This window comes from Necator americanus, chromosome III (genome assembly GCF_031761385.1).
Source record: "Necator americanus strain Aroian chromosome III, whole genome shotgun sequence".
Classification (NCBI taxonomy): Eukaryota; Metazoa; Nematoda; class Chromadorea; order Rhabditida; family Ancylostomatidae; genus Necator; species Necator americanus.
The window spans coordinates 11,723,668-11,738,573 of NC_087373.1; the positions used below are offsets into that span (position 1 = coordinate 11,723,668).

General features: G+C 40.4%; 3 protein-coding genes across 3 annotated transcripts; 1 reads left to right on the forward strand and 2 right to left on the reverse strand.

The window, feature by feature from the left end:
• Positions 1-1,020: 1,020 nt before the first annotated feature.
• RB195_009302 (uncharacterized protein) lies at positions 1,021-8,240 on the reverse strand (the record flags this gene model as incomplete). The annotated part of the gene is made up of 3 exons (XM_064189802.1): positions 1,021-1,159; positions 1,249-1,357; positions 8,198-8,240. 3 exons carry the CDS (start codon positions 8,238-8,240, stop codon positions 1,021-1,023), a joined length of 291 nt encoding a protein of 96 aa, XP_064047385.1.
• RB195_009303 (uncharacterized protein) lies at positions 2,066-4,945 on the forward strand (the record flags this gene model as incomplete). The annotated part of the gene is made up of 7 exons (XM_064189803.1): positions 2,066-2,273; positions 2,355-2,922; positions 3,211-3,557; positions 3,621-3,868; positions 3,944-4,053; positions 4,105-4,203; positions 4,801-4,945. 7 exons carry the CDS (start codon positions 2,066-2,068, stop codon positions 4,943-4,945), a joined length of 1,725 nt encoding a protein of 574 aa, XP_064047386.1.
• Positions 8,241-9,871: 1,631 nt separating the features above from the next.
• RB195_009304 (uncharacterized protein) lies at positions 9,872-13,773 on the reverse strand (the record flags this gene model as incomplete). Its single annotated transcript, XM_064189804.1, has 5 exons — positions 9,872-9,917; positions 10,000-10,082; positions 13,456-13,518; positions 13,620-13,689; positions 13,766-13,773. The coding sequence occupies 5 exons, from the start codon at positions 13,771-13,773 to the stop codon at positions 9,872-9,874; spliced, it is 270 nt and encodes an 89-aa protein (XP_064047387.1).
• Between the last annotated feature and the right edge of the window lie 1,133 nt (positions 13,774-14,906).

Here is a 14,906-nt window from a genome sequence, read left to right on the forward strand (position 1 = left end):
ACGTAGTTCCTCTAGTTGAGATGAAAGGTTTTCAAATATAAATTTAAAACTGTCCTTAATAAAATTCGGAAATTTCTCGTCAGAATGGAATTCAAAGTAGATTTTAATCTACCTGATGTATGCAACATATCCACGGCTTCTACTTTTTTCCTTCGCGTCTGAACAAGAGACGCCGCGCACGGACGTTTTAGTCGAAGACATAGCTAAAAACGAAAAACACCTGTTTTAGTGGAGTAGTCGGAAAGTGAAATAAGTGGCCTCGCGACAATATGGAACAATAGTATGGAACCAACCAATGGAAGTCCGTAAATAAACATTTTCTAGTTTATAGAAATCTCTATGAGGCCTTCGCTTAGAATGATTCTGCTATGTACGGGTACGCTGTCTCGTGTTGCTGTTGTCCATATTCGTATCCAACTCAATTCCTTTTTCAACTCATCTCTTACATTGTTTTTTTATGCTATGATCACCTTCTAGAATACTCGCACCTTTTTTCAGAAATTTGGTATTCAAATTTATCATCAGATGGTCTAGGAAATTTCAGTGTGGTCAATAAAAAAAAATTGTAGCTCTTTTAGGTGTCTGTTGTTTCAACACATTTAAGCAGTTTTTGATCATGGTTAATAGTAATTTTTATTGTATGATTGTATCACATTGATAGTTATTGCAATTTATTATTATTAATTTATTATCAGTTATCATATTATCAATTTATTATCAACCGATTGTTTTACAATTTCTTTTGCGAACTACTTTATGTGATTGCTTAATTTTACCTTAAGTTTAATGTTTGTGTTAGTGATAAGAATTTAAGCACAAACTGCTGGAATGGGAAAATATAAGGTATCAAAACCTGTTGACCACTAGCGTTTTTCGTATTTCGGAACTTTACAAATTAGTGCAGAAACTTGTGTGGAACACATTGCACAGAATAATGATTCTTTATAGGCAACCATAAATACACCTCGTTTTATCGTTCAAGTGATTGTCATTCGATTCCCTTTCAATCGCTGACTATCGTCATGCACTGCATTGAAGCAACTTGACGCATAACTCAGCTCTTGGTACACCATTTCTTTCCAAGAAGAGAATTTGATTCACGTTTTCCTTGACGAATGCGACGCATCCCACTCTCGCTAAGCCCAAATAATCGCACTGACTGCAACACAAGAGATTTTTTCGCGTGTAGAATTGTGAGGAACTCAGGGAGTAATCAGTAGTTAAGATTCCCCTACTGCATTCACTCACCTGAACATTGCTCGCAATTTTTCGATGGGGGTGGGTTTGGTCACCTTGTCAAATCCTTTGATGGAAAGTTCACAGAACACGCACGTAAGATAGTGGATGTTGCTCTGAACTAATAGAGAAAACCTCATTTACTTTCTTTTATCTGACATTCATGCAAGTGCACATTTGCTGAGCATTTTCGTGGATTGGATTCCGTTATATTCCTCTTGAGATTTTTCCATCTTATATCTTATATATCTTTCTTAAGATTAATAGCCCATTGAACTAAAATATTCGTTGCTTTTATTTTTTGCAGCAAAGAAACTAGCTGAAAAGCCGTCGGTAGTGTTGACACAGTTGACCGCGACGCGCCTGCTCTAACTATAGCACTTCTAACGGATACACAATTCCCCTATCCCATTGTAATTCTCTCTATAAAACTGTCATCGCGTCAAGATCGATACTTATCAATCAACCTATTATTTGTATCAATACTTGGCGATCCACAGATCTTCCTCACAACCGGTTAGTCGTGAGGCTACGAGGCGCCCGTCGGTCCGGCCAGAAGCCTGCAATCAAGCGACTGGGAGGTGCAAGGGAGGCGGTTTGGAGTCGCCTCCAACAAATAAGCTCCAAATGTTCACTCCGGGAGAAGTTCTCCCAAAAACTCATGGGACTAGAGGTTTGCAACCTGCCCCTGGGTTTTAAAAATTTTTTTGCATGTCACAGTAATAAAAAAGATTTCCCTGACTCCGGAGGAAAGCGCGGTACGGTGGCGCCAGGAAGGACGGGGTTGAAGGAGTCATAAAGGCTACAGAAACAGAAAAGGACTAGGACGATGATCTGCAGTTATAACGCACGTACGCTTGCGTCAGAGGCGGCCATCGAAGATCTGATGATGCAAGCCAAGAAGATTAGGTGCGACGTCTACGGACTGACCGACACAAGACGTCACCCTCTCAACGCCGTATATGAAACTAGAGAACTGTTCTTAGAAACATGCGAAAGTAGAGGTGTTGGAGGAGATGGTGTCCCCATCAACACGAGTATGGCAAAGAACGACTCTTTCGAACAACTTACGATTTGAATCGGACGTCTGCGGCTGAGAAGACGTGGTCCAACACCAGCTTTGACTCTCTTCGTCGCTCACACTCCAACATCAAACTACGAAAAAGAAGAGGTCGAAGCTTTCTATATGGACTTGGAGGAGTTCTACAGAGAAGACCATGCCTTCTACAAGGTCATAATTGGCGATTTCAACGCCAAAGTTGGCCCAAGAACAACGCCTGAGGAACTTCACATCGGGACCCACGGCCTACAATGGAATGACCAGGGGGAGAGGCTCGCCGAGTTCATCATGACGACTAAGACCATCCATGGGAACTCGCAATTCCAGAAGCCCTCCTCTCTACGCTGGACGTGGGAGTCACCCGATAGAGGCTCCCGTAATGAAATAGACCACATCATCGTCAATAAAAGGTTCTGCCTGACGGACGTCGCTGTTGTGCCAAAGTTCTATACGGGGTCGAACCATCGCCTCCTCCGAGGAAGATTTTCCTTCACAAGGAGAAAAGAGAAAGCCGCGAAGTTCAGAGAGAGAAGTCCCAGAACTATCATTAACCGAGATCTCTTCGTTACGCTAGCAGGCTTTTGGGAAGATTCCGCAATGGACAGCATCGGCGAGGAATATGACCGGTTCGTTGAACACCTTTACGACTGCATGACGAAGACTTAGAGTTTTAAAACCACCAAGAGACGCCTGTTTCTTGAAACTCTTGAGCTGATACGCCAGCGTGGAGCATCACGAGCCGCAGGAAACCAAGAACTCAGCTCTGAGCTAGGAAGGCTTCGCAGAGAGACGATAAAGGAAGATCCTAAAGAGAGAAGAGCTGAAGTATTGACTGAAGCTGCAGAGGCGGTGAAAAATATCCGCTCGTCCGTCGAGACCTCGCCAGTCGCAAGACGAGGATGACTGCTCTCCAGAACCCGAAGGGAACAACCATTACATCGAGAAGGAGGAAGAAGAAAATCATCTACGACTTCTACTCTGATCTCTTCGACATGTCCACTTGCCTCCTCACCATTTGAGGGAAGATGGACATGTCATTTCACAGGTTCTCCGTCCGAAATACGACATGCTATGTTGTCGGAAAGAAATCGTACGGCACCCGGTCCCGACAGAATAAGACCAGAACACCTGAAGAGCCTTCCGCCAGTACTCATCAACACCCTGGCGAGGCTCTTTACACGTTACCTGTCGGAATGCAAGGTTCCAGAACAGTGGGAGACAAGCAAGACAGTGTTCTTGTATAAAAAAGGAGATCCACGTGGTATCGGAAACTGAAGAAAACGCCCAATCTGCTTGCTGTTCATCATCTACAGACTCTTTACAGGAGTGATCCTTAATAGGATTGAAAAAGTCTTGGATGAAGGACAGACATACGAGCAAGCAGGGTTTCGAAAAGGATTCAGCACGATAGACCACACTCACACTGTTTCGAAACTCAACTCAACTATCGCGAGAGTACAAGATGCCGCTGTGTCTCACCCTTGTCGATTTAAGGAAGTCTTTGACTCAATAGAGACGGAAACGGTCATGGAAGCCTTGGACTACCGAGACGTCCCTACTCAGTACATAAAGGTACGTCGAGAGCTGTACAGCACCATCAGGACCGGAATCGCGCCACTCTAAAAGAATATCATCATTGACATGAAGATGGGGCTCCGAAAGGGTTATACAATCTCACGCAAAATATTCACAGCCACCCTCGAGAACGCAATGCTAAAGTTAGAAGGGGACGACATGGGAGTGAAGGCTGATGGTCGGTAGCTACACCATTTACGCTTTGCTGATGACATTGTAATGATAACACCTAGCATCAGCCAAGTGGAACGAATCCTGACCGAATGCGACGAAACATCTGGATGCATCGGTCTCCAGCTGAATCTGCAAAAGAAGATGTTCTTGCGCAACGGGTGAGTCTCGGATGCCCCATTCACGCTGAAAGGAACGAACATATTCGAACGCACCAGCTATGTTTATCTGGGTCGGGAACTAAACATGATGAACGACCTGACCTCCGAGCTGGGCAAGAGGAGACGAGCGGCTTGGGGAGTGTATAAGAGCATCCGGAGGATTGAGGATATAGTGAAGAAGACCAGGAATAGCCGGCCTCGTGCTCACCTCTTCAACACTACCGTACTTCCTGTTCTGACCTATGTTTCGAAAACCTGGGTATTTCGCAAACAGGAAGAAAACGCGGTGAGCGTCGTTGAACGCGCAGCTGAGAGAGTGATGCTGAGAGTACCCCCTTCACGCAAGTGAGGAACGGGATTCGCAGTTCTTTCCTACGCCAGCGATCAAAAATTAGCGACGTCCTTATTACGACTTAATAAGTCCACCTTATTTTACTTCCCTTGACGACGCCGCCGCGTTCGTCAAGGGAAGTAAAATAAGGTGGACCGGACACGATGTGCTTTAACTACAACCGTTGGAGCCGTGAGCGATTGGGTTCCCTTCGATATTGAGTCCACTACAGGAAGACCGCCGATCCGATGGTCAGATTTCTTCAGGAAGTTCTTCAAAGAAAATTATGATGCTCTTCGTGTCCAACGCGAAAAGAGGAACTACTGGGAGACTCGGGCATGCGATATGTGCAAAAGGAAGAATAACTGGCGCCCGCTTGAACAGTTCGAAGATCAACGGAAGTCAAGTTGATCATGGTGATTCCCGTGTATCCAAAGAAAAAACAAGCAAACAGATAACTTCAGAAGTTTCTATTGCTTCTTCCTTTCCTACTAATATTGAAAACGATCTGATGCACCTAACGTATATCTGCTAGAAGTAATAAAAACCGTCGCACTAAGAATAATTCTTATATTCGAAAGCTCTACGGTGTCCAGGAAAAAAGTGCACTTCGAAAGCGCTTTCTAAACAAAAAAGGCATCATTTAAGTTGGAAGTTAGTACTTGTGAACTACTCAAAAATCTGAGGGACCCACACGCCACCTATGAATAGGTGAAATGCTAGTGTGCTCACATACCCTATTCATTGCGAATATCTGACTCGTGTGTCATATTTTTTACCACCGTATCGCCCACATCGAATGATTCGTTTCCTTCGAGGTGATTACCTATGAATTTCACTCATGGAGAAGGAGGTGTAAATGCAACTTTGAGTTCTGCTATGTTTTTTATTCCTCAGAACTGGTACGTTCAACTCGCAGAGAACTAAACAGAGCAGGATTTTGCTGTCCATTTTGTTAACAAAGCTTCGACTTCGATTCAACTTTTTGCGCAATCTAGTCGTTGTTCAATCTAATTCGTTTGAAAGCTTTGACATGGCGTTTTTATCGCCACTAAGACTTCGATTACAATTTATTTCCACAGAGGACAAAAACAAAATAAAAAATATTTTTAAAAAGTTAGCACAAAATATTAAGGTAATATGAACGTTATAGGATCAAATAGTTCAAAATACAAATCTTGTTATTGCACACACTTTCGTGATGCATGCGTAGACTTTGCAAATCAATTCCATGCTTTTCCTTTTCATGCAAACTCTTAGTTACTTTCTTTTCTTTCTTCTTTTTACTACCCTTTCATACAACGTTCGTTTGAGTTTCGCAAAATTTTGAGGTTAATTGCATGGCTTTGCTTTTGCAATCAAACAAGATTTTATGATTGTCAATGATAGATCAGATCAATAGATCATTTCAGTAAAAGCTTAATATGCCGATTTTTCTTCCTTCTCAATGACTTAGAGCAGAGACAGATAATAGCTTCAAAAATACATCAAAGTGCAAGTGCAAATTTTGTGCTCCCAAACTGCTTTCTTGATGAAAACATGCAGCTCACTTTAACTTATTTATGAGACTATTTTTACCTCCACGTTCTTCTAGCGAGCGTCTTCAATATGGGGTAACCAATACTATTACAATAGTATAAAAACACTGTAATTACTTATCCGGATTAGTTTATATTCCGTTTATATTATTTTATATTTATTAATTATTAATCACATAATTTACATGTGTTTTTTTTTATTCTGACATTTTTTTGTTATCTGAGCCCGAAGTGATAATGCAAAGAAAACGTTTGATGTATTAAGACACACGGTTGGATGAGAAATAGAATGAGTTAAACAAAAACAATAAACTAAACGATAGATGGTGCCACTGCTTGAGGATTGGAGAAACGAGAAAGTCAGGGTAATTTTCAGAAGAGAACGATAAGGCGAATATAGTGCACTTCATCTGATACGAGGAACTAAGATTATCGCACAAGGTCTAGGATTTTGAAAGTAAAATTCAAAATTATAGGCATACGGTACGAAGTTTGTGAATTGAAGCACGTGTGTAGTGCAGTGGTAGAAGGTCTCGCTGCGAGTGCAAGATCGATGGTTCTAAACCGCCCTAACGGTAACGTATTTAAACCCCTGGGATCGATAAATTGGTACCGGTCTTGTCTGGTAGGACGGAAACCCTGATTAGGTTTGTTGGCACGGTCCGCAATTCACTGTCTGGGCTAGTTACACGTTCGTAAGCTTCAAATGATTCTGAATCGAGGTGAACACAGTGGCGTATCTGAAGTGGGTTGATCCAAGGCTGGACACTTTAACGTTTATCCTTAACTGAACGAATTTTATAGATCGGAAGATAAATGTAATGAAGGAGGAGAGGGAGACGCATCGCATGCGTTTATGGTCTCCTCGGAAAACTAATTCTCATTTTGCCTGTGGAACGCGTGGCGTCAGCGCCGTTGAACGCGCTCGGCGTCGACTACACGCGCAACATCTTTTCTTCACAAAAGAAAATGTTCAATGAAAATTTATAGAAGTATGCGAGAAGTAACCATAGACGCTAATATAAACAACAGCTGATTTTTGAACAATTTCCAATGCCAATTCAAGTGAATGCGTCAAAATTTTGTATTTTGCGTAGATTTCACAAGGGGTTTGACACCGGTTTAGGAGATAGCGTAAAGAATTGCGTAGCTGCGAAACACCTAATCATAAAAAAGATCATGAATAACGATGGAGGTTACAGAATCGACGGAAGATCAAATTAATTGATCAAATGTAATTTAATTCCTTTTGTTCCCACTAAAATAATTGATTACTTGTGGCTACCCCTAGTGAACAGGTAGTGCAATAGGTAAGATAAAAGTAAGTCAGAATTTCTCAATTCTTTTATTTTATCTTATTTCTTAATTTCCGTGATGGAATAAGCCCGAAGAAAGTCTACCCTAAGTGGCTAAATAAATGCTCAAAATAATAAAAAAAAATCCTAAAATAATAATAAATAATAAAATAAAAATGAAATGTTTCTTCCGTGAGATGATATTTGAACCGTTTAATTGGCAATGATTTACAAGACCTGGAAAAGTTGAGAACAACACTGATTCATTTATTTGTGTTATTAAGAAGGACGTCACGAGTTCGGATCCGTTCTTCTTCCATTTTAAGAACAAGACATCATTTATTGCTTCGTCGGGCAACCTTTAATCATTTCATTAATTTTTTCGCCATAGAGGTGTAATTTTATCGCTATTTTTGAATGTTAACATGCGTTTTTCGGACCAATTGCGCTCTTTTGAATACCACAAATGAATGAATCAACGTTGTTTTCAATTTTTCCAGGCGTTGCAAATCATTGCCAAGAATAGATGGCTCAAATGTCATCTAATGGAGTATAGGACGTCTGTCTCGATGACAATTTGCTGGTTATATTGGTCTCCATCAATGACAATACTATATGGCATTTAGACTAACAGCCATAAATCAGGACAGCAATTTAGAGCAAAGTTATGTATGACTGGGACTATTAGGTGAACAAGAAAAGAAGATCAAACGGTTTTTATGACTTGACTTTTAACGTATAAACACCTTTTCAAACATAAAAACTCTTCTAGAGGTCCCATTTGGAATCTACGATATAGCACGAAGATTTGAAACATTCCTGTAACCTACCGAAACCGATCATCACAAGGAACAATACGAGACGAACGGCCATTTGCACAGGTGAGGCGTCGTTGACGACGACCAGTCGCAGTCAAGGCACCTTATATGAATGCGGACGTCTCCCGATTGTTGGTGTCCGGCTGGCCGACGGCCCTCCGGCCGCCCTCTCACCAATGACACCATCTTACGACACACACCCACACACACGTGCACACAGTTACAGTAATACACACACCCACACACAAGTGCACACAGTTACCGTAATTTCTCGCCGCCACATACCTAAGCTGTAACAAATATTTTACATCAGCAACTGTAATCAGTTGTGGTAATAATCATGTCGAGGTGTGGACTTTCGGTGGTCAATATTCGAGTTTGACCTTAAAAACGAAGTCGGATTTACTGGAAGAGATTCTTGTCAGCTCACTTTAAAATAAAACTAAATGTAAAATAAAGGCCGGTAAATAGGAGTAGGTAAAAAGAAATAAACTGAAGATTTCCGTTCTTGTTCGCGCTCCCAGTAATTCTTCGATTATGCACTTCTTCTATAGATTCTTGTTGCACCAATGGACATGCGACAAGAAAACATTCCAACTTTTCTGATAGGAGTTGGAGAACTATTTTTTATGCACTAGCATTTTCACTTCTTCAGCTTCTTCTTTCGTATAATTTAATCTGCAACGTTGTTTACTCCATTGGATTAGAATTGCGAAGCTTTAGGAAAAATCTTGTAGTAATATGTGGAGAAGAGTGCTCAAACTCGTGGTAGCAGCTGTGTTGATACTTCGGTTTCTTTAAGGTTTAGAACCAGTAACATTAATCAGTTATAGTTAGTTTTCTCTTATTTGAAGACTTCGGGGCGGAAAATTTTGGTGCACGCAATTTTATCCCTTTTTTTATATTGTATCTATAATCTTTCCCTTCTTAAAGTTGTTGAATGTCCTCTTTAAGAAAAAGAAATTTCATTTCAATTTTGTAGTTATTGATTTTATTTCAAACGTAATGTTTAATTGGTGGCCAAACTTTTGAGCCTGAACAGGGAGAGTTCTGATCAAAGCGAACTAACTTCGAAGAATTGTACCGAATGGGGCTGTGGTTTTGAATGCAGCGCATCACCACTTTGACCTGCTGCGGAACCCCCGGCGAAAGCGTAAAGTTCGGGTAGTAGGTTGCGGAACCTAGCGTTGCTCCGCTCATCATTCCCTAATCGTCCTAAAACGATTTCAGTTGCAACGCGCCACCTGTGCGTCCAAGTGGGGGAAGAGGGGGGGAAGCGAAACATGTACATAAAAGCCTGTTCCAACTTACTTCGCGGGTAATAAAGCGGTTTCCATGCCGTTTTTTTAACGACGACAAGGCAAAGAAAAGATCTGCGGAAAAACGCTGGGTGCCACAATCTTCTCCCCGAACTCTGCACTTTCGCTGTAGGTTTCGCACTACGTAAAATATACGTCGTGATAGGTTGCCCTTTAGGGTGAAATCCTGCGGTAGAGGAAAAGAAATGAATGACTTGCGGCATCTTTGCTAATTTTGAACAATGTAAAAAAGGATTCATTTTGGAAGATTCCATTAATCACGCATAGAGAGGAAAAAGTGAGAGATAAAATGATGAAATAGGATAGGCACGTGGGTTCCCCTGCTCCTATCCACCTCTTCGCTGCATATGTATAGATATGCCGCACACTACACCCAAGGGTTGCTCAGGATATTGACATTCAGAAGCTGGGATCTGAACTGAACTCTTATCATTTCCTCTGATATCTGTACTGTGATGGTTCTGATGGCCATAACATGGCTTAGGACCGACTCACCGCATCCAATGTAACTGGCCTAAGCCTCTAGCTGCTTCAGCACGACCTGTTGTTGATTCCTGCCGCATCCGTTGAACGTCTGCCTGTAGAAATTACATAAGGTTCATTCTATTACTTCAAACTACACAAAAAAACTCTTTTTTTTGTGGAGTTTAAAATAATAGAATGAACCTTATGTAAAACTTTTGGTTTTCTTTATGAGTAGTTTTTTATTTCCTTCGTGAGTCTCAAATATCGGTCAAATTTCTTCTTGCAGATTTTTAGTTCAAGAACACATGTTTGTCGTAGGATAGTAATACTCGTTCAGCAGTCACTCAAAGTCACTCCATTCAATTCGGGATTTATTTTAAGGCTTCAAATCCACTTCCCAATGCATGGCTATTTTATTGAAACGCATTCGTCATATTTCGCAAATCGAATAGCAATTTCTAGGATATTTCTTTTGAGATTGCCTGGGTATGTTCCAATTTTAATGAGAACTACATTGTTTACATGAATTTTCTCAAACCATTACTTTCTTTCAATTAAAAGGAATTTTCGTGTATTTCTCGTGTAACAGTCTTTAACAATATTTCGGGATATTTTCTGTGAAGGAATCATTAATCCAAATCCTCTTTCCTCACAAATCACATCATTATTATATTATTTTAAATATGCATGTATTAGTTACATTATAACATATTATTTCAATTATTCCCAACTTTTTTCACCAACTCCTTACTATCAGTTACGCTTGCGTGGGAAAATCAGCTCGTAAAGACGCTATTCCTGGAGCATCGAGGCCAATGCGATCACTGGAACGGAAATTATTCGAGAAAGCGTTGAAATCGCAGCCCTCGATGGTCCCGTGTTTGGCAAGGAGGTGGAAACTCGATCACTTCCCTGCTCGCTTACGCGTCATGACGTCGCCTAGCACCAAACGGATACGTATTTTGGATTAAGTCAATCATATACCGTATACCAACAACAACAACACACCGTTTAGCATGAAATTTTCTACTTCTACTAGCATATTCTAGAACAGAAATTCTCGTTAATCAATGTAACCATCTGCTGTGAGAATTTCAAGTTTTTTTTACAATTACGCCCAAGTCTAAACGTTCGGCTAACGTCGAACATCCGAGTTTTTATGGGGTAAGTGTCATCCGCCTTCACGGATCAATAGAAATTAAAAATAGTGTCATTTATATGTAAAATGAAATTTGTGTTTTTTTTTCTAGCGACGCTTTCTTCGTTCTTTTGTTTTACAAATTCACGGATGCCCGAAACGATTATGAATTGATTTCATGGTCCTAAATTCGTCAGTACTACATTTGGAAAGCATTCAAGCTTGATTTCACACTTACATATTGTTTCGATTCCGCAAAGATTTGGAAACATAATTCGAATTGTGAATTTTTCTTTTCTTTCTCCTCAACAATTAGCGCAGAACAATGTGCTGACATGAAATGAAGTGACTATCATCATCGTACTGATAAGGACAAAGTTAAAGGCAGCACACCACGAATCTGAGGTGGTGCGGATTTCAGGTGGAGTATTTGTGTACGGGATAGGAGATTATGGAGAGGAGTGTGATTCTGTCCATTAATTCCTAATTGCCGTAAAAAACGGCACGGAAGATGTGCGAATGCACAAGGCTGGCGCGCTCCAAGCGAACTCTGTGAGCGTGCCGGCGCACTGTTTTCCACAAGAAGTTTATTTTACTATTTTCCACAAGGAGCGGAATCACCCTTCTCTCAATAATCTACGAGCTCGTATACGTATACTCCACCAAAAATCCGTACCGCTCCAGGTACCTGGGGTGATGCCTTTAAGACAAAGTATTTAAGCACCCGGTTTTATTCGTGCTGCCAGTCTCTGAAGAAAGGTTGTTGGCAACTTGATGAGGCTGAGGCAATGGTGCGGTGCGAGTAGACATGGGGTTGAGTACATAGGAATGAAACACAACACAGCAGCTTTCATGGTCATAGAGTAGTTCACAACCTTTCGATTACTTCTTGGTAAAATCTCTTAAAGTTACTGAGGCGCACCAATTCAATGTCATGTGAGCCGGATAAACTATTTTGCGTCTTCTGGTACAGGCGCACCAATTCGATGCCTTGGGACCATTTTTCAGGCCACTTCATCACTTTTTTGCTTTGGTACGCTAATTTCACGCGGTTGAGCTCGTCTCATTACATTCTGGAATTTCGTTACACACACACACACACAAACACCACACACCTCAGAATAAGCCCGTTATTATATATGAGCAGTCTGAAAGTCAGGGTAAAGCTGGACTTCAGACTTCGTATCGTTTTCGCTCCGCTCTCTTTCACTGAACAGTGAAATCAAATAGTAGTGGCATTTTCTGTAAAATTATATTTGTGTTATTCTAGCAACGCTTTTTTCCTCTTTATCGTAACAAATAATGGCGAAAGATCTCATAGTTTTTTTTTTCTTAAATGCGTCAGTACTACATCTGGAGAATATTCAAACTTCGGTTTCAAACACTCTTTCGATACCAACGTAATATGGATCCATAATTTTAATAATTATTCTCTGTTCCCATTTGTTTGGATTATATATCACACATCGCAGTAAAGATACACTCTACTACACTACAAAGTGTATTCAAAATTTTGGCTGAGCAATGAGTGATGATCGCTGTTCTACACGTCATCAAATGGAGGAATTACTGGCGCCCACTCGATCAATTCGAAGAGGAATCAGGAGGATCCACGTAGAGCTCTGCACGTGATCAAATACGAAGTACAATGATAAGAAACAGATAGGTTCTCTTGTATAAACTGAACAGCTGGAAATTTTGGAAGGCATCTATTCGTGTACCTGCTGATTCAGAGTCTTAGAAAAACAAAGGTTATAATTTTTGTTCGATGCTAGTTTCCTCTTTATAGCATAAGATTTTTTTTTAGAAATTTTCCGAGAGGATTTTTTCGCTCCAAATTTCATGTTTTAGTCTATTACAGATGTTGGTGTTTTTTTTCACTTTTATATTCATTCACCAAATAGTTCCTTAAAAATTTTCTACTCTTTCAAGAAAATGGAATTATGTCAAGTTTGAAAAAAGCTGAATCAAACACTTGGAACGAATAAGATTGAACAAGGACAGGATTGCGAAAAATCCGACTGAAGATACGAGTATAATCAGCAATAATGTGTAGGCGACGTGTGAATTGAAAAAAACATTCGACCATATAACAAAAAGGCAGCCCTAGTCTCCATGAAGGCCACCTCATATTCCATTAAAAGGTGATCGGTTTCAATAATATTGGTATGATACGAGTTACCAGCCTTAGTATTTTCAAGAAAGGCAACATCAAAGACGGGTTTGTCACGATTCAGTAGCGCGGAAAGACAATACTTACTTATATCGAAACAAAAGCGAAATACCTCGGCTATTAAAAGTGATGAAAATGACTATGTCAAGAAACACACCTGTAGACTTCCTCATACTTTTCTAGTCCACTTTCTCCGTGTATTAGCCTGTTCATCCTTTTCCGTTACAGAGATTGTAGACTATGAAAAAATCTTTCAATCCACGTTCACTTACTGTGGGCACGAAATTGTCGACCATCGTAAGATTTTGATTCGACTTTTTTTTTGGATTCGCATCGTACCTCCATCCAACTCGTTTGAAAGTCTTGGTCTTTTTTATAGTCACGATTACTTCGGTTAGACTCTACTTTCCTGAAGAACAACAGAAGGTTGAAAATTGCTAAGAAGGGGATATGAAATCAAGAAAACATGAAGATCTTTCACTCACTGATACATTGAATTTGAACTGAAGCAGTCATTCTGTTAAGCTTGGGAAAGATCACTCTCGAAAAAAAAAGAAAAAAATTACTTTGCCTGCAACAGCGAAAGTGGTGTCAGACAAAAGTTGTATACCGAGGTTTTATGTTTGCTGCTAGACGATTTTAGCACCTTTAAAGGCATCACTCCACAAATCTGGGGTGGTACGGATTTCAGGTGGAGTATTCGTATACGGAGTGGGAGACTATGAAGAGTGGGGTTGATTCCGTCCTTGTCTTCCTAGTTGCCGTAAAAAACGGGAAGATACGGCTTCAGGCGTTCTGGCGCACTATTTTCTACAAGGACTTCGATTAGAGCGCGCTATCCTTTTGGTGTACACGCCGTAATCCATGTATTTGTGCCACTACATTGATTCAGTATCCTTGTTCTTCAAGCAGACTCTTTCACCAATTTATCACTGAACTAATAAAATTCTCCGTTGTGCTCAACCAGTGCCGAACCAAATAAAGCACAATGGAAGCTGCCCAACTTCTTCAACTCCTCCTCATCAAGTGAAATTCATGGGTAACCCTCCCCTTCTAAGAACACGAATTTTTTGATGAGCGATGCTGCAAAAATACAATACAATACAATACATGACACATTCACAATGAATATCCAAAACATGCTAATATCCATTTGACCCTTACTTAGCAGTGGTAGCTTTAATTTAAAGGAAGTAATTTCTGTAAGTTTTTTCATTCTCAAATACGCTGATAGTGTATCATAAAGAACAAAAAAGAAAACTCATTTGGTCTAATTCAGAAGGTTCAAAAAATCGAAACACAAGTTATTGCCAGAGAAACCTGGCGCAGTCCTTTTCGCTTCTTCAGTTACTACTTGTGACGAAGAAGTAATGGATTTGCAAGGTGAGTTGCGAAAATAAAATACTTGCACAGAGGAAGAAAAGTTCACAAGAAATCATCTATGCATCCGTAGCTGTCCACTAACGACATGTAAAATTTGTCTAGCTGCTACGAAAAACGAGGTAAACGGAATAATGTCAATGGCTCTTAAGTCTCCTATAAAAAGTTAGCTGTTTTGAATACACCGATCAAAAAAGGCTTCTGAGCAGTTTTTGCAAAATTTCCCGTGTCGGCATTTGTGAATCT